Consider the following 24,543-nt stretch of genomic DNA (forward strand, 5'->3'; position numbering starts at 1 on the left):
GAGTGGTTGGGTGCCTGTAGGTCCCCCCCGCTCCCCGTAGCATTCTTGGGCGTCTGGGTGAGAAGGCTATGGAACTTGGGGAGGAAGACGGTTGGTTACACAGGGGCTGCAGCGGCAGTCTGTGCTCCTGCTGCCTTTCCTGCAGCTCAACCATATGCTGGAGCATATCAGTTTGATCCTCCAGTAGCCTCAGCATTGCATCCTGCCTCCTCTCATCACGCTGCCACCACCTATCATCTTGATCCCGCCACCTCTCCTCTCGTGCGTCCCTCCTGTCCTCGCATTCATTTTGTGCTTTCCTGGACTCTGACATTGCTTGCCCCCATGCATTCTGCTGAGCTCTTTCAGTGCGGGAGGACTGCATGAGCTCAGAGAACATTTCATTGCGACTGCCTTCTTATCTGCGCTAGCCTATGGGACGGAGATGATGGGGGAGCGTTGAAACATTTGCAGCTGCGGAAGGAAAGAAAGGGAGAGTAGTATTTTAAAAGACACATTTTAGAGAACAATGGGTAGACGCTTTCACAGTGAACCAAGCTGTTAACATTACATAGCACATGTGCTTTCGGTACAAGGTCGCTGCCACCCCCCGCCACCCCCGAATTCTCTGGGATGATTGCTTCCCCCCTCCCCCCACTGCGTGGCTAACAGTGGGGATGATTTCTTTTCAGTCACAGGCAAACAGCCCAGCAGGAACAGCCACCTCTGAAGGTCCCCTTAATAAAATTCCCCTATTTGAACCAGGTGACCATGAATGATATCACTCTCCTGAGGATAACACAGAGAGATAAAGAACGGATGTTGCTTGAATGAAAGCAAACTCCGGGACCATATGCTGCCATGCTTTGTTATGCAATGATTCCAGACTACGTGCTACTGGCCTGGCGTGGTAAAGTGTCCTACCATGGAGGACGGAATAAGGCTTTGGAAGTACCTCCAGGAGAGCTTCACTGAGATGTCCCTGGAGGATTTCCGTTCCATGCCCAGACACGTTAACAGACGAATGCATCCCAAGTCTTCAGGGAAAATTAATCATTAAACATGCTTGCTTTTAAACCATGTATCATATTTACAAAGATACACTCACCAGAGGTGCCTTCTCTGCCTTCAAGGTCAGGGAGCCCGCCTTGGGAGGGTTGGGAGGGTATTGGCTCCAGGGTGATAAACAGTTCCTGGCTGTCAGGGAGAACGGTTTCATCCGCCTCCTCTTCCTCATCTTCCTCGTCCCCAAAATCCTCATCCCTGTTGCATGAGACTACCCCCTTGCAGGAGTACACGTACAGGGGTGGGGTATTGGTAGGGGCACCACCTAGAATTGCATGCAGCTCATCATAGAAGTGGCCTGACCCGGAGCAGCTGTTTGCCTCTTTGGATTTTTGGTAGGCTTGCCTGAACTCCTTAAGTTTCACGTGGCACCGCTGCGGGTCCCTGTTATAGCCTCTGTCCTTCATGCCCTTGGAGATTTTTTCAAATATTTTGGCATTTCGTCTTTTGGAACGGAGTTCTAATAGCAAGGATTCATCTTCCCATACAGTGATCAGATCCAGTACCTCCTGTTCAGCCCATGCTGGAGCTCTTTTGTGATTCTGGGACTGCATGGTCACCTGTGCTGATGAGCTCTGCATGGTCACCTCTGTTGATGACCTCGCCACGCTGGCCAAACAGGAAATGAAATTCAAAAGTTCCCGGTGCTTTTCCTGTGTACTTGGCTAGTGCATCTGAGTTGAAAGTGCTGTTACCAGAGCAGTCACAATGGAGCACTCTGGGATAGCACCCGGAGGTCAATACCGTCGAATTGCATCCACACTACCCCAAATTCGACCCGGTGATGTCAATTTCAGCGCTAATCCCCTTGTCGAGGAGGAGTACAGAAATTGATTTTAAGAGCCCTTTAAGTCGACAAAAATGGCTTCGTCATGGGGACGGGTGCAGGATTAAATCAATCTAATGCTGCTAAATTAGACCTAAACTCGTAGTGTGGACCAGGGCTAAGCGAGAGAAAGCGTGAATGTGAGAGACCTGGAACTTTCAATGTAAGTTTCATGCGTGTAATTCTAATATACTTCAAATTACAAAGGATAAAGGTAAAGCTCATCAATCTCTCATTTTTACCTTGTTCTGTAGTTTGAGAACAAGGGGTCATGCTATGAAAATAGTGGCAGGTAAATTTAACAGAAATTAAACAAAATACTTCCCCACAGAGAGGAACATGAAGGTGAAGGCACTTTACTTTCTAATCCCTCCAGAAGGTTGGATCCCTACTGTTGTACAGGGCCCTAGTAGTGACATGATTAGAATGATGATGTGGGATCTAAAAATCTGTTCCAATCCCCCTATTGATTTGAAGTGGCTTTTTATCCCGGTGTGCCTCCGTTTGTCAGCTGGATGGAAATCCCTCCTTTAAAACTAGACCAGCTTAGCCAAACTGCATTTCTAGTTCTTTAGCTGACTGAAGATGGGATGCTTTGTGATTTCTGTCAAGTGTGAAATCTGCAGCATGATTAAAATCTCCTGCTGCTTTAAAAAAAAAGAAAAAAAGAAAGAAATCACAAACACAGGTTTAAGATCCTCAAAACAGCATCTGCAAGCTGTTTTTAAAATGCAATAGGGTTCAGCCAATAGTAGGTGCACATATGTTAATAAAAGTACAACTACGAATGCCAGCACCACCACTTACACAATAGGCAGTTTTCCTTTTACAATCTCTTGAATAGCCAGACTTGGCATTGCTAGGCTTTGTGAGAGTAGAATTGCTACGCCAGCGCTCTCAGTCACACCAGCACTTAGAAACGATTCCTTCTTCCAATCACTCGATCACAGTACTCACAAATTTCCACACATGCATCTCCCAGAGAAGAGCATCACTAACATGAAAAACATTAACACCACTGCCAAATTTGTCTCTGTGCCCATTTGGACAGATGAGGCATCTGCAATACTGGCGGGGAGAGAGAATACGATTCTATCATTTGGGCTTTCTGAATGAATATACATATTAAAACAAATCCGTGGCCACCTAGAACTTTTGCAGATAGCACCTTGCTGAGTCCCAGCCTCAGAGGGGCATGAACATTTTCACAAGCAGGGCAACCTTTGTGTTCTCACACGAGCCTGTAAAATGTGTTCCCATGTTCTGTCCCCAGAACATCACTGATTTCTGCCCATCATTCTCACAACACTGTACAAGGGTAATTTGAGGCCTATAGGGAAAGTCAGTGAGGTGATTCTTGTTTCACTCACAAAATAGGAAGCTGAATGCAGTTTAAGATGAAGAAATGAAACTTTATTAAACCCTGTAGACTGCTCTGTCCATGTGGCAGAATTGCTTCCAGGGATTGAGCGAATTTCATGAGCTTACGCTTTATAAATCTCTATACAGTATAAGACAATATAATTTTGGGTTTACACTCCAGAGGGTGCGCGCACCTGAGTGCTGCGTAATTCCCCAAGCTGAGTCTTCCCACACAGAACTGATTGCAGACTCTGTGTGATTCTATAGCTGGGTGTGTCCCCACCTCTGTGTGTGTGTGTGAGCAGGACAGGGTGAGGCTAGGCTGGCGGAATGGGCAGGCTCAGGGGGACCCCAATACATCAGGTGAGACCCTGGAAGGGGGATCCAATCCCTCACAGTAACATTTTTCTGTGGACGGCATTATGCTCTCATTGTACCTTATTAATTGCATCTGCCCTTTGGAGTGTGTGTGTTTGAGTTCAATTCACCCCGAGGTATCGCACTGCAATAGGCCCCACTATCCAATTGAAAATGCACAGGGCATTTCCTTATTAATATTGTTGCATGCCCCATGAGAGTGGCATTGCCCCATGTTGCTTTCCTTTCTTGACAGCCTGAACCTGATATGCTCTCTGAAACAAGGACGGTGTCCTGTTGTATTCACCGTTGTCTGATGTACAATGCCACTCGTATACAAATCTGGTTGAATCTTTCTGAGACCTTCCTCTGCTCTTGCAGACTCTGATAAATGGTTCAATTTGCACATTCCTTGTAATGCTGTCCTAGTAGGGGCACTTCTCCTTTACTCGCTCCCTTACTGTAAATGCATCTCTCTGTGGGTGTGGAACCCAGGCCACCGGCTCTTCTTTGCTGTTCTCTGACTAAATGTACTTTGGTGTATGTGTGTGTGCGGCGGGGGGGTGGGGGGTGGGGTGGTGCTGTGCTTCCTAGAACATTCATTCTTTCTCCTCAGGCTTCTGCTGCATGCCTCATGCCTCAGCATTGGTTTAACACCACCCTGGAGCAGCCACTCCTGCAGGTGGGGATCCCAAATGCTGCAGACTACCCTCTCCTAAATCAGGGAATCTGTCAAGTCCCCAGGATTGCATGTAACAGCCAGTGTGCATAAGCCAATGCCACAGGGTTCTATCCCCTTCCCTTCAGCTTGGTCTCTAGTGAAAAACCTGTGTTACTCCACAGTTTCACTCTGCTTTGGGGAGCAAGAGGTCACCAGGGCTCCCAAGACTGCAATGATGCTTGAAGCAGTTGTGAGCATCAGAGTGGTGCAGACCTCTCTGCCTTGTTCCCCAGTATGGCAAAATTAGGATTATTGTTGAGTGCAGTGCTACCCGCCTGGCTGTCACTCTAGTATTTTACTAAGGGGCCCATACTCAGGATCATTCCATATTTTGAGGGCCCCTGCACTTGTCTTCTCACATCAAGCAGAACAGTCATTTTCTTCATGACTGCCTCAGCTTTATGTCCCAGCTCAGGGCTCCCATAGGATCAACCTTAGCAATCAGCTTCTATCAGTTAAGTTTTATTATTAAATGACTTTCTACACATTTCTAGCTATGCCTAAAAGCCATTCATTTAACAACGTGCTAACATAAGGCCCTTACAAATCATCTGAGTGCAGGGCTGTACTTCTTCCTGGCCCTCTCTAACCCACTCAGCCTGTGCTTTCTGAGTACTTTTATCTAATCTAATGTACCCTAAACCTATCTCCCTAAGAAGTAATTTTGCCTTGGAATCATATGAACCTGAGCTGGAAAGGACATCAGGTTCTATCCATCCTATCTTACTATCAGTGCAGGACTGTGTCCCACAGTGTATTTATTATTAAATATTTATCTTATGATAGTGCCCAAAGGTCCCTCTCAAAATTGGGTCCTTATTTTTCTCTGTTCTATAAAAACACAATTAAAGAAACTATCCTTGCCCTGGAGGGATAACCAGCTACAATCAATTGACTAGTGCATTATCCTTATCTTCTTCCCCCTATAGTTGTGGAAGGTATCAGAGGTTCAAATAAGAGAGTTCTCTCTTCTGCTTCATCCTGAAATGAAGTCATAAATCTATATTTATAAACTCACAAGCAGATTCTATAGAAACAACTGATGTCACAAACTGGTTATTAATGACTTCACTACAAGAGGAAGAAAAAGATGAGCAGAAAAAACTTGTATGCAAGAAGTGTGTCAAAGTCAACAAAAAAACACTTCAAAGGTAAACAGATTTGTGGGTAAATCAGAACCGCTCTGCATAATAGTTTCACTCTTAAAACTCCCCCTTAAATGACCAATATTTAAAACACCGCCTAGGGTAGGTGACCGTAAGCGTTATTATCTAGCGAGACAAGGTGGGTGAGGCTATATCTTTTATTGGACCAACTTCTGTTGGTGACAGACAAGTTTTGAGCCACACAGAGCTCTTCTTCAGGTCTGGGAAAGCTATTCCAAGTGTCACAGCTAAACGCTATTGTCAATTCCTGAATTTGCCATAGAGGGTTTTTAAAAGCTATCTTCAAATCACACACTGTATGCTTGTAGTCTGAATGTTATGTTTAACTTTGAGAATGTACACTCCAGAGGCAGATCAATGAAATAATAGCTGAAGTTAAAGTTTATTACATGGAGAGGACCTCTGCAAGCTCAGCATTTTCCAAGGAAGAGGACTACTGGAAATAAGAATTAATTTAAAGGTTAGATTAAAGGAGATAATAGAGGAAAAAAGATCTCTTCTATCCACAAGTCTCCCACTTGAATTTGCTTTGCTAATTTTTCATACTATAGCTTTATTCATTCTCGATGTGAAGTTAATGTTTTCATAGCCAACATTCTTACTGATTGCATCTAAACAGTGCTCCCCTGACACATTCCTACCAGGCACACATTTAAAGCCACATTTTCTGCTCAAACATTCAAACTCATTTACTTTGGAGCCCACTGCAGCTCTTGTACTCTGACAAAGTCAACACAAAATCACAGAGATCCTCTCCCAGCAAAGGTAACTCATACTCACACAGAACAACCTCCACTTCATCGCAGCACTGAGAGAAAGAGAGAGAGGGAGTAAGAGAAAGAGAGGAGGAGAGGGAGTACAAAAAAAGACAAGAGAGGTGAGAAGGAAAGGGTGGGGGGATGGAAGCAGGAGCAAGAAAGAGAGAAATGAAAAGTTATACACACAGCAAGACGCACAAGATTCTGGCAATTGAGGCCATCGAAACAGATGTTGATATGTAATATCACCTCATTGTGAACTAACTGTCTGAACCTAACCAGAGATTGCACAGCGTAGGAAGAGATTTCATTTTTATTTGGACAAAGACAAATGTCACCAGCCAAAAAAACTCTCTGCAGGAAATGTTGCTTTATACATAGATCTCATGCCAGGCCCTCTGGAGCCTGGGACCTGGCCTCACTGGTGAGGGCCTGGACACTGTCTGGGTGGGGCCTGAAAACTTGTATTTGCTTTTATTTAGTCTTGGAATTAAGAAAAGGCACATGACTGTGTGGGATTTTCTGTTGGATTCCTGTGTTCCTGCCCTAGCTCCAGTCTCTCTCACGCATCCAGCAGGGCTGCACGGAGCAGGGTTCCCCCTGCAGTGACTCCTTTGGGGGGTTGCTGTGATGCTAGCCCTGAAGGCAGGGAGATGCTCTCACCTGTTCTAATCTCAATGCTACCTGGATGGTACCTAGCCAGAGTGGAGCCATTAGCGAAAGGGAGGCAGCCATACCTGCTGCCTCAGGGCTTGCTGGCAGGGAGGTAGGGTGACCAGATGTCCCGATTTTATAGGGAAAGTACTGATTTTGGGGTTTTTTTTCTTATATAGGCTCCTATTGCCCCCCACCCTGTGTCCCAATTTTTCTCACTTGCTGTCTGGTCACCCTACAGGGAGGTGCAGGGAAAAGAATGGAAGGAGGGTCCATGATGGGAGGGAAGAGGGGCTCAATGGGGGCTAGGGTGACAGGCGTCTCAAGGGAGGTAATGGAAAGCAGTGATATAGCTGCAGGATCCCCCCACAAACAAACCATCAAGGCACCACACTTTCATTGACCCTCAGCAGCTCACCATAGGTGGTCCTATATGCTCCATCTGCCCTAATACAGTCCCTAGGTTGCCCCAGACTCATCCATGCCATTGGCACATACCAAGGACAGGCTATTCTTACTCTATATGCTGTAGTCTTCCATTAATAAATGATATATGAGTCTCATCTAGCACACATGGAATTGGGGCCTGAGCTCATTTGCTTTTATCACAGTCGGACCAGATGGTATAGAGTTTGAGACGTCCTGTTTTCATGCTGTAAACATGAAATTTTACAACACATACCCACCAGGCAAATGTTGCACAAAAAAGTACTCGACTGTGTTATCCAATCAATGACCCTGAACTCTAGAGTTCACAGTAATTTGACCAAAGACCTACACTTAAAAAGATACACGGTACCCCTCTAAAATTCAGCATTGGCTCTTTTGTAAGCACATTACAGCAAGGTTATCTAGGTGCATCAAACAACAGAGGTATGCAGGGCACAGAGTGATCCCAACTGTTTCCAGACTTAGAGATATAGAGAGTAAAAGTAAAATACAGTGATGAATCAGTGTGAAAAAATGTACACTTAAGCAATATTGGTACTAAGAATCTCATACTAATAACAAATGGCCAAAGACTTCACTACAGGAAATACTTAAGGGAAGTTATGCCTGGCAAACACAGAGCAGCATCTACAATGAACTAACATGGGAATCACTAAATAAAAATGACAGTATGAATTCACTCTTATGACACTTTCTAAGCAGAGGGGCCACACTCTTCCCTCTGTTACACTGGTGTAAATCCACAGTAATTCCACTGGCTTCAATTACTCTGGATTTATACTGGAGAACAGAATTTTATCCAAGATGTTTAACACCATGGCCCAATCTGGAGGCAATTCCAAGTGAGTCTAGAACAGTGGTGGATAACCTGCAGCTCGCCCATCAGGGTAATCTGATTGCGGGCCGCAAGACATGTTGCTGACATTGACAGTCCACAGGCGCGGCCCCCCATTGCTCCGGTGACTGCGGTTCGCCGTTCCCGGCCAGTGGGAGCTGAGGGAAACAGCGGCCAGCAAGTTCCTGTAGCCCACGCCGCTTCCCGCAGCTCCGATTGGCCAGGAACGGTGAGCCGTGGGCCCGTGGACACTGGGAGCTGCGTGCCTGCAGATGGTCAACGTAAACAAACTGTCTCGCGGCCCGCCAGCAGATTACCCTGATGGGCCTTGTGAGGTCCACTGGATGCAGGTTGCTCACCACTGATCTAGAAAGAATATAAATTGATGTAATTTACACCTTCTCCTGCCCCTTTTAACGTGTCCAATACACAAAGCTAGATACCACCCTAGCTTAGACTCAAGTTCACTGGCTGATCTGTAATTTACTCCACCCTTACACAGTATGAGGGAGTCTAATTAAGGGTATGTCTACACTACAATTAGACACCTGTGGCTGACCCATGCCAGCTGACTCGGACTTGCGGGCTTGGACAAGGGGCTGTTTTATTGCAGTGCAGATGTTTGGGCTTGGGCTGGAGCCCAGGCTCTAGGACCCTGTGAGGTGGGTGGGTCCAAGAGCTCGGGCTGCAGTCCAAGTCCAGATGTCGACACCACAATTAAACAGCCCCTTAGCTCAAGCCTCATGAGCCCAAGTCAGCTGGCACGGGCCAGCCACAGGTGTCTAATTGCAGTGTAGACATACTCTAAGAGGCAAGAAGAGAGGAATGTAGTAAAAAAAAAAAAGCCACTTGCAGGCCAAAGTAAGAAGGTATTAGGTTAAAGTAACCAAAGCCCTGCTTTAATGTACACCTTCTCCCAGCTCATCTGTAATTTAAACTCCCTTACACATTGGTAAGGGAGTGTAGCTCAGTATCGGGGAGCCTAACTTATGCCACCTTACATATCACCTCTGAATGTGGCCCTTTGTTTCAAAAGTATCGCCTGATCCTCTGGTGGTTGCTGTGTGTAGGAGAAGGCCGGGGTTCCTGGCTAAAGTGACAGGGCAGGTTAGGAGTTTTGGAAGGGATACCATTCTTCACAGTTCTGCACACACACAGCCAGCCTTCTCTTTCAAATGCACATTGCCTGTGCTTGGAAGAGCCCTTTCGTCATGGGCTTCTGATTTTCTGAAATAGCAGCTGTAAAGAGCCAGTCCCAAACATATTCAATAGCACATGGGAGCCACTCTCTCTTACCGAGCCCTTCCCTATCAGAGTATGGAAACGGTTCTACATGTAGGGTCTTGGTCTGAGGGCATGTGTACACCGTATTTGGATTATGCTTCTCCAGGGATTTGTATATTTGGAGATGGAATATTTACTCTCCTGCACGCTATGTTTCTGTACCGTAGCTCTCTCTGCTCGGTGTGGAAACTGTATGCTATGACAAATATCCATTCCATAAACAGAAAGTTAAAAATATGTGGATTGCAAATCATAATGGCAAATGACAGGGTTGAGGACTGTGCTGTACATTTCAGTGAGGAGAGGGAATGGAAATCACAAAACAGACTAGGCAAGAAGTGCCAAATAGAAAATGAGGCACTGCTCTTTCTCAGCTGTACCATTTACTTTTAGTCTTAAAGAACCTTTTGTGCCAGATCAGGAAAACAACAAAAGCAAACAAAAGTAAAATCTCCAGGAAAGAACACAGTGTGTATCTCTTCTGTGACAGTCAGAATCAACTCTGGGACCGCAATGGCTGCAGTCTCACCAGACAGGCAGAGTTCTTTGAAAGGTACAGGTGCAGTGTGCAGAAAATAAAGGCAGCACACAGTTATGTTATCACATAACACACCACACAAACGATAGCACTTTGGGATGGCATAATATGTAGCACAATTGGCTCTCTGCAAGAAGGGCCAAGCTCCAAGTTAAGGACCAAATTAAGTCCTGGAAGAAGTGAACACAACCCCATCTGTCTCAAGAAATTGTGCCCAAGCCCAGAACAGTGGTGAGTGGGGAAGATAATGTATTCCTAGAGGTGCCATCCTCTAAAGAAGACATTAGGTAAATGTCCCTCTCCACTCTGGTGGCTCTCCAGAAGTTGAAGATCTTATTCAAAATGAGAGGAGTACTTTGCAGCAAGATCCCAGCAATGATCTGGGATCATTAAACTAATGACAAGAGCATTACATGGTGCATAAACCTTGTACTATGTCTCCTCACAGGGGTGAATTTCACTTACTGTAAATAAAATTAACTAGGGAGGGATATATGACACTGGATATCCCTCCCTAGTTAATTTTATTTACAGTAAGTGAAATTCACCCCTGTGGGGAGACACGGTACAAGGCTTATGCACCATGTTATGCTCTTGTCATTTGTTTATTTAACTTTTTTTTAAACACAAATGCAAGGTTAAAAATGAACACTTTGTTAAACAAGGGATAGCTCCTAATTGGAGCAGCATTAACAACATTTGTTAAATGTTGGTATAGCTGCTGGTAATTAAGGTATTACTGTTAAAACCAAAAGTTTGATAGCACTTCCCGGGTGAGGAAAAGGAGGAACAAAATTTACAAGCAAGGCCTGACAAAGGCCTTGGGCCAAAACTTTAGCTATATTTCTTCGTGTGCTTCTGGGATAAAGAAAGCTGTTGGATTTTATTACTTCTGAGATTTTTTTTTTGTTTTGATCCCAGGACAATCTAGATAAAGGCACTAAATATGACCTTCTATTGATTAATTAATGAAATAATCAGCCCTTATTAGTACAACAACTATGAATAGAATGATAAAAGCTCACTATATAAATTCTTTGTTTTGCAAAGTCAAAACCAACAGAACCAGAAAGGAGAAGTGTTTTGGAAGGATTACTTGAACATGAAATTATAATACGAGAATAATAAAGCAGAGTCCAAGAAGAAAGGTCAAGCAAAAACTAAAGCTAGAAGAAGAAACCTCATTAAAAGTACATGTAAAACTATTTGCCGATATTGGAATGAACCAAATTCATCCCTGGAGTTATACAAGTGTTGAATTTGGCTCTATTAAGCAAGATTCTCATTAATGGGGAATTCAGCTGATGGGAAGGAGTTCTAATACAGTATCATTCTCAATAAAAACTAACGTCATTCAAAATCAGGAAAGAGAGAGTTCAACAACATCATCTGAACCACACAAGCTGTCCTCATCCAAATGTTCATTTTTCTTGGATTCAGTCAATAACAAAAGTCTAACACTGTCCTAATTATATAACCAGCTTTGGGGCAGGGACTGTCTTTTCATTCTGTGTTTGTACAGCACCTAGTACAATGGGATTCTGGCCCATGACGTGGGTTCCTGGACAGTTCCGCAATACAAGTAATAAATAATAGTTATAATTTGGATGTTCAAACTGGAGTTTTATAAGTGGACAGAAGTTTCCAGGGTATTGTTCTGTCTGAAAAATTATCAGTAGGTTTTGAGACTTTAGAGTAGCTTGTTTTCTGATTAGAAGAAAAACAAATAACACTGGATATCCCTCCCTAGTTAATTTTATTTACAGTAAGTGAAATTCACCCATGTGGGGAGACATGGTACAAGGCTTATGTACCATGCAAGCCCCTAGTTTGAGGGCTTCATAGAAACCTTAAAGCTGTGCTGGCCTTCTGTACATGGAAGAATTTTACCCAATATGTACAGAAGTTCTGCTCATCTTCCTCAAAGAAAAGAAAAAGACAGCCGCAAAGTCTCAAGGAGGAAGTGCACCATTTGGAAGTGAACATAGAAGACTATGTACAAGCCCTTTGTAAAGCAGTTTCTGTGTCTCACCTAGGACTTCCAACATGCTGGCTCCTAAACTTTGGCCTTGAAACACTCACAGCTCAAAGTCAGATCTCCCTGTGCCACATGATCCCTTTTGTTCCCACCACTAAGGGTAGTTCAGTCCTGCTGGAGTCAGCTTTTCTGGGAATCTCCAGTCAGACAAGGGAAAGCACTTGCAGCCACTCCAGTACTCACAGCAATTAGGCCTGGACTATCATGGTAAACCTAGCCCTATCCTGTCAGATTATTGCTGGCATAAAATATCCGATTCATTTTATTACCAAATTGACAATAATATCACTGTACTTCAGAGCGTACGGAGCCTGATCGAAGTCAATCAGAAAGCTTCCCATTGAGTTTAAGGGTTTTGCATCAAACCTTTAATTAGCAGCGACAGTGGGAAGGTGGGTTCTGGCCTTGTGGTTAAAGCACAAGGAATGGACAAAAAGAGATTCTGGCTGTGTCATGGATGTCCTGTATGAACGTCAGCACGTCTGTGCCTCAGTTTCTTCCGCAGCAACATAGAGGCAACAATGCTGTGCTGTTTCACAGGGGCTGTGGATAGACTTAACTCATTAATATTTGTAAAGCCTTCTGTGATGCACAGATTGATGGTGCTAGTGAGGAGCAAAGTACTACAATATGTTATAAGGACAGAGTAATGTGTTACCAGGGTCCTCCCACTTGCAGCCTCTCTCCCAGACCCAATATTAGAAAGCCAAAATACTGAAAGCTATTTTCCATAGTTTGCAAATTACAATGCAATGGCCCCTTTTCTTTAATAAGGGTCTCAGCAAGGACTTCAGAACTTTCTCCCTGTGATCACCAAACCTTCAGCCTGTTCACCCAATCTTTTAACATTGTCTGCAGCAGCTCAAGCATAAGCTTTGGAGGAAATGGCATGGCTGTGAAGAGGCCACCATTCATCTGAACCTATCTAAAAACATTAAAGGGAGGACTCAGTACTTCAGACGAGTCAGGCAACTAGCACAATGTTAGTGTGTCGAGAGCTGAATGAATTTGAGTTCCATGTGGGTTTTTAAAAAAATGTTTATATATCAATATAGAATTCATTTCTGCAACGTGTGTAAGAATTCTATAACCTCATTTTCAAGACTCAGTTTTCCTAGCAAGTATTTAAAGTCTAGATAACGGCAGGTTTGTGTGGAACAGTGGTAAAATGGGGTCTAAAAATGAGTGACTTACCTTATAATCAAGTACTGTTGAGATGTGTATGTACGTTTGCACATATACTACCTATTCCTCATTTACTCTCTCTCTCTGGGGAGTCTCTAGTAGCTCCTGAAACTGACAGTCAACTTACAGATTGCATTTTTGGTATCCAATATGTTTTTAAATTCTGACCAAATATTTCTAAGTCAATCCTCCACATTACATCACTTTCAAAACATTTTTAAAAAGTAATTTTGAAATAATTAGTTGGAGGTGTGATCTCTTTTACTGGCCTAACCACAAATAAAAATGAGCAAGTGTTGGACATTCGTGCTCTTCATCAGGTCATGGAGCACAAACCAAAGTCAAGCCACAGATATCATAGCTGGAGGTTAATTTAGACATTAAGACATCCTGCAAACACATTCAATGAATGATTAAATGTTGCAGCCATTGGCAGCTTTTGTTCTCTGGAAGGAGATGTGACCAGTGCTCTGCATACATGGACAGGAAAAGGAATGTGGTTCTGACCTGCTAGTTAGTTATCCCTAACGTGTGTCCACACATTCTCAGATGTGTCCTGTGAAATCTCCCTCCATCCCTGCCCTTCTTTTGTCTAATACATAGCACTTATTTAGCACATTTCATTCAAAGTACAATTTAGCCACAAAAAATCCTTGTGATACAGATAAGTATCACTATCCTCATTTTACAAATGAGGCACACAGAAGGTGAAGTGACTTGTCCAAAGTCAGTGGCAGAGCTGAGAAGAGATCTCAGAAGTCCTTATGTTGAAACACCCACTTTGCCGACTAGTTCCTCACTTTCTTTCTAATTTGTTGCTGAAATTTCATTTGTACAGCGAGCCTAGTTGTCTTACAAAGATATGAATTACATTTGGCATTGTCACCCTTTTGTATATATTAAGATACAATACTTGTACTTGGATAGCTAGTAGAGCACATATCACCAAAAAAACCCAACAACCCCATAAAAAATGTTATTGGTGCTCCAAAACCAAGTGGGCAAAGACATCTTGAGATTAGAAATTTTAGGGGTAATTGTCAAAGTGGATGATCTGACTGAGATGGTAAACTCCATGCTAATAGTGAGAAAAACATGAACTTGAGAACTGAGGCTCTAAGTCCACAAGAAAAGGTAATCAACATTACCAGATACCTACATCTGATGATGTAATAAGTAAATTGGCTGATGCAGTGTATTGGATGGCAAATCTGGGGATTGGCAGATAAAATAAAAATATCTCACAAGGGACATGTGAGTTAATCTGGTTAAAGACTATTTAGAAAAGCTGGACATGCATAAGTCCATAGATCTGGATCTAATGCATCCAAAGAGGCTGAGGGAGTTGGCTGATGTGATTGCAGAGCCATTGGCCATTATCTTTGAAAATTTGTGGTGATCAGGAGAGGTCCAGGACGACTGGAAAAAGGCAACTATAATGTCCATATTTAAAAAAGGGAAGAAAGAGAACCCTGGGAACTACAGACCGGTCAGCCTCACTTCAATCCCCGGCAAAATCATGGAGCAGGTCCTCAAGGAATCCATTTTGAAGCACTTGGTGGAGAGGAAGGTGATCAGGAACAGTGAACATGGATTCACCAAGGGCAAGTCATGCCTGACCAACCTGATTTGCCTTCTATGATGAGATAACTGGCTCTGTAGATATGGGGAAGGCGGTGGATGTGATATATCTTGACTTTAGCAAAGCTTTTGATACGGTCTCCCACAGTCTTCTTGCCAGCAAGTTAAAGAAGTATGGATTGGATGAATGGACTATAAGGTGGATACAAAGCTGGCTAGATTGTCGGGCTCAACAGGTAGTGAACAACAGCTCGATGTCTAGTTGGCAGCCGGTATCAAGCGGAGTGCCCCACGGGTCGGTTTTGTTCAACATCTTCATTAATGATCTGGATGATGGGATGAATTGCACCATCAGCAAGTTCGCAGATGACACTAAGCTGGGGGGAGAGGTAGATAAACTGGAGGGTAGAGATAGGGTCCGGAGTGGCCTTGACAAATTGGAGGATTGGGCCAAAAGAAATCAGATGAGGTTCAACAAGTGGGACAGGTAGGAACTGGTCCTGCTTTGAGCAGGGGGTTGGACTAGCTGACCTCCTGAGGTCCCTTCCAACACTGATATTCTATGATTCTATGAGTCCTGCACTTAGGAAGGAAGAATCCCGTGTACTGCTACAGGCTGGGTACCGACTGGCTAAGCAGCAGTTCTGCAGAAAAGGACCTGGGGATTACAGTGGATGAGAAGCTGGATATGAGTCAGCAATGTGCCCTTGTTGCTAAGAAGGCCAATGGGTTATTGGGCTGTATTAGCAGGAGCATTGCCAGCAGATCGAGGGAAGTGATTATTCCCCTCTATTCGCCACTGGTGAGGCCACACCTGGAGTACTGTGTCCAGTACTGGTCCCCCCCACTACAGAAGGGAAGTGGGCAAATTGGAGCGAGTCCAGTGGAGGGCAACAAAAATGATTAGGGGGCTGGGGCACATGACTTACGAGGAGAGGCTGAGGGAACTGGGGTTATTTAGTCTGCAGAAGAGAAGAGTGAGGGGGGATTTGATAGCAGCCTTCAACTACCTGAAGGGGGGTTCCAAAGAGGATGGAGCTCGGCTGTTCCCAATGGTTGCATATGACAGAACAAGGGCCAATGGTCTCAAGTTGCAGTGGCGGAGGTCTAGGTTGGATATTAGGAAACACGATTTCACTGGGAGAGTGGTGAAGCACTGGAATGGGTTACCTAGGGAAGTGGTGGAATCTCTATCTTTAGAGTTTTTTAAGGCCCAGCTTGACAAAGCCCTGGTTGGGATGATTTAGTTGGTGTTGGTCCTGCTTTGAGCAGGGGATTGGACTAGATGACCTCCTGAGGTCTCTTCCAACCCTAATCTGTGATTCTACCCTTTGGCATTCACTCAGCCCAAGAAACAGTAGGAAACATATGCTGAATGTTCTGTGATTGCACCTACTCTGGGTGTCATAGCATTATTATCAGGTCTCCTAAAGAAAGACTCCAAGAATCATTAGGCCAGTTCTGAAGCCCTATTTATAGAAAGAAAAGGTGTATCCTGACAGTACAAGCCCACTCAGATGCCTCAACCTTGACTCAGAAGAACCACTCCTAAATACATATAGATGCTACGATGATGAACTTAGGCAGAGAGATAAAGATGCAGAGCTGCTGCCTGTAGGATTTACCGACACATTAGAAACATTACAGTGGCAGATCTAGGTTTCTTTGATTTCTTTTTAAGCCTCAAAAAGAAAATACATGAAATTCTGTATTGGAGAGAGAACTTCCCCAAGTTCTAATTACAGAAAAGGAGCTATGCAGTCCGTGGCCTTATCCTCAGTTGCGCCCACTTCCACTGGTTACAACTGGTGGGGCCCACAAAGGAGCCAGTGGGGCTCCCTTGTCCTTACCCCGGGACCAGCACTTTGCTGGTGCCAGCTCTGATGCAGATTAGAACAACGTCAGGACTGCTATAATTTATGCCAGCTAATTACAGTCCCTACGAGGTCATCTGCCAGTTGGGGATTGCTGGAGCACAGCATACTCCATGCAGTCCCCTTCCCCTCTCCTGACATGTCCCGTACACTTTGGGTTGCAGGAATAGGTGACTTTGGAGGAGGGTATGCTGCTTCTGTGCCTACATGCCTCTGATTCCCACATACAGGGGGGACAGTCTGGGAGATCTGGCTGCTTCCTGCTCTCTTTCTGCCACAGGAGTCACACAAAGGGCATGGAGATCAGCACTGAGCCCTACAAGTCTCTGAACATACCAGATGTCATAAAGGGAAGGGTAGCCACCTTTCTGTATACAGTGCTATAAAATCCCTCCTGGCCAGAGGCAACATCCTGTTACCTGTAAAGGGTTAAGAAGCTCAGCTAACCTGGCTGGCACCTGACCCAAAGGACCAATAAGGGGACAAGATACTTTCAAATCTTGGGGGCGGCGGAAGGCTTTTGTTTGTGCTCTTTGTTTATGGGGTTGTTCTCTCTTGGGACTGAGAGAGGCCAGACAGAAATCCATCTTCTCCAACCCATCCTAATCCAAGTCTCCAATATTGCAACTAGTATAGGTAAGCCAGGCAAGGCGGATTAGTTTATCTTTTGTTTTATGTGAATTTTCCCTGTGTTAAGAGGGAGGTTTATTCCTGTTTTCTGTAACTTTAAGGTTTTGCTTAGAGGGGGATCCTCTGTGTTTTGAATCTGAATACCCTGTAAAGTATTTTCCATCCTGATTTTACAGAGATGATTTTTACCTTTCTTTTTTTTAATAAAATCCTTCTTTTAAAAACTTGACTGATTTTTCCATTGTTCCAAGATCCAGGGGTTTGGATCTTTGATGATTTTGAAACAAATTGGTTAGGATATTATTCTCAGGCCTCCCCAGGAAAGGGGTTTGTAGGGCTTGGGGGGATATTGTGGGGGAAGATGTCTCCAAGTGGTCTCTTTCCCTGTTCTTTGTGTAAAACGCTTGGTGGTGACAGCATACTGTTCAAGGACAAGGCAAAGTTTGTACCTTGGGGAAGTTTTTAACCTAAGCTGGTAAGAATAAGCTTAGGGGGTCTTTCATGCAGGTCCCCACATCTGTACCCTAGAGTTCAGAGTGGGGAAGGAACCCTGACACCAGATTTGTCTCTTATTACCAAATGTGCCTGTTATTAATACAATGATCTTTGATAATAACCTATAAAGGGTTAATGAGATAATGCAGTATTAATACAAATATTTTTTGGGGAAAGGACATGTCAAGGCCTTCCCTTCTCAAAGGTTTTTGTGCTTGTTGTGTGAGGCATCATTTATAACAGGATTTTAGGAAATATTTAAAAATTTTAAAAGAGCATAAAGATATCTGTGTGTTTGTGGCATGGTTTTAGTGCCATTTGACCAATTTAAATTATTTAATTTACTTAAAACGTGGCTCATGATTATGGCTCATGGATGTCCCAGCTCCACAACTAAAAGATCACTTTGGAAGGGCAGGGGGAGGGAAGAGGAGCGTACAACCTTCCTCTGATAGCCAGTTGCCAAGTTCTAGTTAACCCACTTACAGTACAACCATTGTTGCCTGTTTAGTGGAGCAAGCCTGCAAATCCACACAGAATTCAGGATTTGCAGCTTGCTATACTCACACACTGTAACAGCAGCTCAATAGCTCACACACCACAAGGGGAAAAAAAAAGAAGAAAAAATGCCAACCTCAAGGGCAATGAACTTTTAGCCAGTAAGAAATAAAGCAAGTTTTGTGCAGTAGTTTAGTTAGTTCCTTTCCATTCCTGAGGATGGCATACAGTATCAGCTGGAGTAAGATGGCACAGTGATCCCCTTGTGTGTCACCAGGGAATAGCTTTCTTGAGTCAAAAGTGAACAATATTAGTTATAACTGAGTTAAAGGGAGTGGGGGAGGGCTCTGGGAACTGGAAACAAGGTAGGGTGCCTTTCACCTCTAAGCTGCCAGATTAAATGTGGCCTGGAACTGACCAAAAGTTGTAACTATACAATGGCTGTTCGGAAGTTTGGATGTAATAGGTTTTTGGGACCCAGTAGACAGGTATCTGAAGCACGAAAACTACCATCAGAATTGACAGTCATAGCTGAAAGGCCAAAGACTGACTGGGTCAGGGCTGAGGCCCATTGACAGGCCCCGAGACCCACTGCTCTTCTACTGTCAATGGTGTACCCTGGATCTTTCAGTGGATAAAAGCAAGCCTTCAGTCTCCACAGCAGTCAGCTTGGTGCCTTTCAGCAGTGCTAAAGTCATTTTTAAACTGTAATTTCAAGAATAAGCAGGGGAGTTCAAAACAACATAATCTAGAAGAAAATGTTAAGGCTTCTTATTTACAAGAGAAAAATAGAATTAAAAAGATGACTTTGCACTTATATGGTACATTCCATCTGAGACTCTCCAAGCATTTTGTAGACAATGAGCTGAGCCTCATACTAAAGTTGATTGAAAGTTTTTAATTAAAACATTTTTTCCAACAAAAAATAAATTTTCACAAAAAATGTTCAGTAGGGTAAAAATTCTGGGTTCTTTTTCTGTTTTGACAGAAACCAAAAACTGAAATTTTTCAGCAAAAATTTTGAGGTTTTGGTTATAAAAAGAATCAGTTATCAAAACCAAAAAGTTTTGACTCTACCTTGAAAGATTTTACTGAAAATGGTTTTCAGGAGCCATGCATTTTTTGACTTTTTAAACACAAAATTTCCTGTAAAAATATTTGACATTTTTTACCTGTTCTACTTGCATCCTCCCTGTGAGGCAGGCATGATTACCTATGTTTTATAGATTGGGATACTGAGACACAGTAAAATTAAGAGACATGCCCAAGGTCACACAGTGAGTTTGTGGCAGAGATGGTCTTAGAACCCATGTCTCCTGGCTCCCACGCCCTCTTTTCTCCTCTGTGACACTTGTAAGTAATTGAAGAAAAACTGTATACCAAGTCTGGCATCAATGAAGCAAAGCACTTTATGTTTCTATCCCATTGATTTGACACAGATTAGGACAGGGAAGCCACAGTGGGTCTGAAACCTACATTATTATTTTTTTCACTCACACTCTGTAATAGAGACATAAATATATAAAATCTCTATTTTAAAATAAGTTCCCAATTCATGCCTAGTTCCACTGTTTCCCAAGCCAAACAGCATTTCAATGGGCTCTGTGTTTTCAGTGATGTCAAGAAATTCACTGGCAGACGCTGGAGGATATTGTGAGAATCTTCACACACCAAGTTCCCATGTCAAAACTGTAGACCACAAGTATAGTCCATTTGCTGCCGTTTACATCAAGGCATTTGCATCACAATATTTCTGGCACTCAGAATATGTAACATTATGATGCCTTTCTCTTTGTTATTAGAGCAAGGTCAATGTAACCTTAGCTAAGGACTTGTCAGCAACATTTTATTCCCAGCACATTATTTAAAAGGTGCAGCTATGTTCTTGGACTTTTTTCCAAAGGACTCTGAGCCAGAAAGTTTAGAACTACTTGGGGGTGCTTTCAGTTCTGTTATATAGTGGAGGGAAAGGGGAAAGTGTAACTGAAAAACAGAAATGCTGCTATCTCTTAATACCCTGAAATATCTGCACAGAAAATGGAAAATTGTCTCATTAACCTATGGATGTGATTTAAGATAAGGGACCATAATCTATTACCACTGAACAACTGTAAAACGAGACTACCCAGGCTTGCCCACAAAGGCCACTGGGGATCTTCAGCAATTCTTACCTACTAAGCAATGAAAAACAAAGCAATGAGAGTGTATCACACTAACAGTCCACGTTCCACACTGGCCCCTTAGCCAGATTGACTTCAGGTTTTGGTGCTGATATTTAGAGGTCCAGCTGGGTCCTACCGATGTCTAACCCCACCTCTCTCTATCCTTGACTCACCTCAACAGTTGTGATCAGTAGAGATGTTGCTGCTGACGAAGACTAAAGTGAAGCGTGAGACTAGACCCTCAAAACTAGACCTTCAGCCACCTACGTATGCTCATCTTGTGGAACTCCCAGTCACCAGATACCAAAATAAGGCCAAATCTGTTCCCCTTTAAGATATAATTCAAGATACTTCTGTTCACCTACCTCCCTGCAATAGCTATGACTGCAGAATGGCTAGTTACACGTAAGTGATCCAAAAAAAGCCTACTAAGAAATTGATAAGATCTGTGAGGAATAGAGAGCATGGTCCTCTGACATGAAATGCTGCTTTTCTTAATTACGTGCATGGTGTCTAGACACCACAATGTACAGCAAATGAGAAATGCCTAGGTAGACTAGCTGCAGTAAGGGCCTAAATGAATCACATTTACCTTCAGTCTCTCTGGTCTCATTCACCTACTCCAATCAAACCACATCAAATAACACAAGTATAGGCTGACTATTACTGGGTGAAGATGGGCAGGCTCTTTCGGGCTGCGTCTACACTGGGAGATAGGGGTGTGATTCCCAGCTCGCGTAGACATCCTTGCTAAAAACAATAGTGTAGCTGCAGGAGCACAGCAGCAGCAAATGGCAACATGGGCTCGCTGCCCGAAGCGTGGGGTCTGGGCAGGTTTGTACTTGGGGTGGCGAGCCTGTGCTGTCCCTTGCTGCTGCTGCCCATACTCCTGTGGCTATACAACTATTTGTAGCATGCTAGCATGATGAGAGCTAGTGCAAGCTGGGAATCACACCCCGAGCTCCAAGTGGAGATGTAACCTTGGATAGCTTTAAAGAAACCCAGTCATGGGATGGGGTGGGGTGGAGAATAAATCATTCCCTGTTCTATGTCTTCACTTGTAAACACAAACTCTCTTTGTCTAGGTAAAACCCTGTACAAGGAGAAAAAAGATGAAGGCTGAAATGGGAAATGTCAAAGCCTCTGGAATAATTACAGGGCTTTGGGTCCCTTCCACCTTCCGGGGTCCCAGAGCTCGGGCTCCAGCCCAAGCCCAAACATCTACACTGGAATTTTACAGCCCTGTAGCCTGATCCCCGTGAGCCCAAGTTAGCTGACACGTGCCAGCCATGGGTGTTTAATTGCTGTGTAGACATACCCTATAGGCCCAGATCCTGGGCTGTGACCAGCTCCGGAAGGGAGATGGGAGCAAATGCATATAGATGGATTTAGGCTCCAGGATATTAGAGCAGCCTGCAGGCTGTTTTAATTTACACCTGCTACCAGTGACCCCAAAAGGGGCTATTCTGACAGTCAGGGATTACCAGCGTGTGATGGAGCCCTGGCCATGTTTCCTGCACCAACGGCTGGAAAGGAGGAAGAGTAGAATTCCCTATAGTGGCACTACACCACTGTTTCTGTGATAAGGGCAGGATCTTCCAATGGCTGGGTCTTCCCAGTTTAAGGAAGCACTGAACTAGGGCAGTGCTACAAAATTACTATAATTGTAGTGGACAATCAAGTTCATTCTGTTTGCTGTTGCTGATGAATGCTATAGAAAGAGCTGAGATGTGGTTTCCATTGCAATCCCCTTTTTCAATAGCTCATATCTTTGCCAGAGAAATTCCTTTGGGGCTGTAATTTCCTAAGCTTGGCTTTAGCAGTGAGGTGAATAGGGGGTTAGGGGTTGTTTTTGTTTCTGTTTTAATTTAAACAAAATAGGTAAAAACCACTGTGAGAGTTACTTAGATTCTAAGTTCTTCAGGCAAGGACCCAAGGGTAAAATCCTGGACCCTTTGAAATCAGCGACAAAGCTCCCATTGACTTCAGTGGGACCAAGACACATCTTGTAAAGTGATGAGCACAATGCTGGCACTCGGCAAACAAATAAATAATAAATGTGAGACTGGAAAAAAAAGTCAGATGTTCCAAAGGAAATTTTGTGCATGCCTAACTAAACCATAATGCCTGAAGGAAGAAATGTTAAACTCCACTTCCTTTATAGCCTCGCTGAGGATGGGAAAACAATTCGAGTTTGAAGAAAACCAGTTCAATATTTTTAAATTATGCCTGACTCTGGGATTTTCACACATGGGCTTTAGAAACTCCACTAGATTTTGTCTGATGCATTTCTTAGCACTTCCCTGCAATTAAGCTGCCTGATTTAAGACTACCTGTGATACCGTTTAAGGATGTCCGCAGTTTAGCATGTTTGTTATTGACAGCTGAGGTAAAAAACCCTCAGTTAAGTATGCTTTCCTTAACTATGTGCTGCTGCAGCTATTTAGCAGTACTGTGGTGGCTTAAAAATGTCTATCACAGCTGTGGTGAGATACAATTGGTTTCTGATCCAAAACTCACTGAAGTCAAATGGAATCTTTTGGTGACTGCAGTGGGCTTTGGATCAGGTGCCTAATGCATTTTAGAAGAACTGAGATATTTTTCTCCCTCTCCTTGTTTCTTAAAAACAACAATCCAGGGAAATTAAATGCAACAACTAGTGTGAATACACATGAAGGCCCTGAGCCTGCAAACTTTTGTGCACATGATTAACTTCATGCAAATGTGTGCAAAGTTGTGTACATGCACAAGTGTTTGCAGAATTGGAGCCTATATTTGTGAAATTACCCCCCAAAATCAGGAATTTCTTAATCTAAAGATTAGGACTTCAGTGTTAGATACATTGCACAATACATTGTATTATTTTTGTATTCCCGTTCCCCCTGTTCTGTGTAAATTTTAATGAATATAATGCTTGCTACTTGATTTGTACCATAAAATAAGCAAGGGCCTAATTTTTATTTACACAAAGGCCACCTTGCAGCACTCTAGCCATGTAAAGGGGCCTGAAAGTGAGTAAATGTAATATACCCCCACACTAGGGCCTCTTTACACTCCCAAAGTGGTGTAAAGTAGCTTTAGTGTCAATGTAAATCGTGCCCAAGATGTGCAGAATGGCTGAGGTAATACAAGAAACTTAGCTTTGGGAAATTCCTGACTTGAGCGTTTTACTTCTCTGCTTTAAAGCTACAGTTTTTAGTTGACTGTAAAATAAAGATCTGTCTTTTTGAACCTAGTGCAGTATGAATTAATTTGAGTCAATTTAAAAAACAAAGATCAGAGAAAATTGTGAGCTGACCTATATCCTGTGTAAATTATTCATAGTATTTAATGTTAGTATTACAGAACTATCCGGGGCCCCAGCCAGAACTGGGCCCCACTGGGAGAGGCACTATGCAAACAGAAAAAGCTTGCAATCTCAGGGCATGATCCAAGGCCTGTTAAAACTAATAGAGCCTTCCCACATACTTCAATGCCTTTCGGATGTGGCTCAACAAAAGTTAGTAACATATGGAGGGTAGTGGGGAGAAGGATACAGTCAGATACTTACAGGTGAGGGACAAGAGTGGGTAAGCAGGGAGGACCAATGTTGTGAAGAGTCTTGAAGTACATTCAAGGCCATGGATTCCCAGCAATCCAGCAGATGCCCCAGTCACATGGACCATGTAAATACATAGACAGATAAACAGATTCAGGTTCCATCACATTTCTACTTCCATACAAACAATAATCTGAGTTGACCTGAGTCTTTATAAAAGAGGGAACTGAAAGAGAAAAGGAATAGTCCAGTGAGTTCCTCATATTTACCATCACAACTCTAGCACAGTTCTGTTGCATCAGGACTTCCAGTTTCCTCACCGTCATTTTTTTAAATGATTTCTTTCCTCCTACCAACAAATAAAGGCTGTGGTCTAACAGCATTTATGTAATACTGAGCTGAGGAGTGATTACAAGATAAAGACACCTTAGATGATTAACAGCATTCAGTTGAAGTGCCAGAGGGTGTGATTACTCCATAGAGTCACACCCCTAGTGTATTAATAAAGGATAGAGTTAGAATAGTGTGGGTGAGACCAACTCATACA

At 43.4% G+C, this 24,543-nt stretch overlaps 1 protein-coding gene across 1 annotated transcript; it reads right to left on the reverse strand.

The window, feature by feature from the left end:
* Positions 1 to 24,115, reverse strand: LOC141990162 (zinc finger protein with KRAB and SCAN domains 2-like). Its single transcript, XM_074957132.1, has 3 exons — positions 24,009 to 24,115; positions 1,088 to 1,653; positions 1 to 453 (listed from the first exon to the last, which is right to left on the reverse strand). The coding sequence occupies exons 1-3, from the start codon at positions 24,068 to 24,070 to the stop codon at positions 407 to 409; spliced, it is 675 nt and encodes a 224-aa protein (XP_074813233.1). The 5' UTR covers positions 24,071 to 24,115; the 3' UTR covers positions 1 to 406.
* Positions 24,116 to 24,543: the final 428 nt, after the last annotated feature.

Source organism: Natator depressus, chromosome 6 (assembly GCF_965152275.1).
Source record: "Natator depressus isolate rNatDep1 chromosome 6, rNatDep2.hap1, whole genome shotgun sequence".
In the NCBI taxonomy this organism is placed as follows: Eukaryota; Metazoa; Chordata; order Testudines; family Cheloniidae; genus Natator; species Natator depressus.

Excerpts from the sequence above, each read along its gene's own strand:
- LOC141990162 (XM_074957132.1), bottom strand. The coding sequence starts at position 24,070 with ATGTACTTCAAGACTCTTCACAACATTGGTCCTCCCTGCTTACCCACT. Across the intron at positions 1,654-24,008 it reads CCCACTCTTGTCCCTCACCT|CGTGGCGAGGTCATCAACAG; the intron begins GTAAGTATCTGA and ends CTGTTTGGCCAG. Across the intron at positions 454-1,087 it reads AGGCAGAGAAGGCACCTCTG|CTGCAAATGTTTCAACGCTC; the intron begins GTGAGTGTATCT and ends TTCCTTCCGCAG.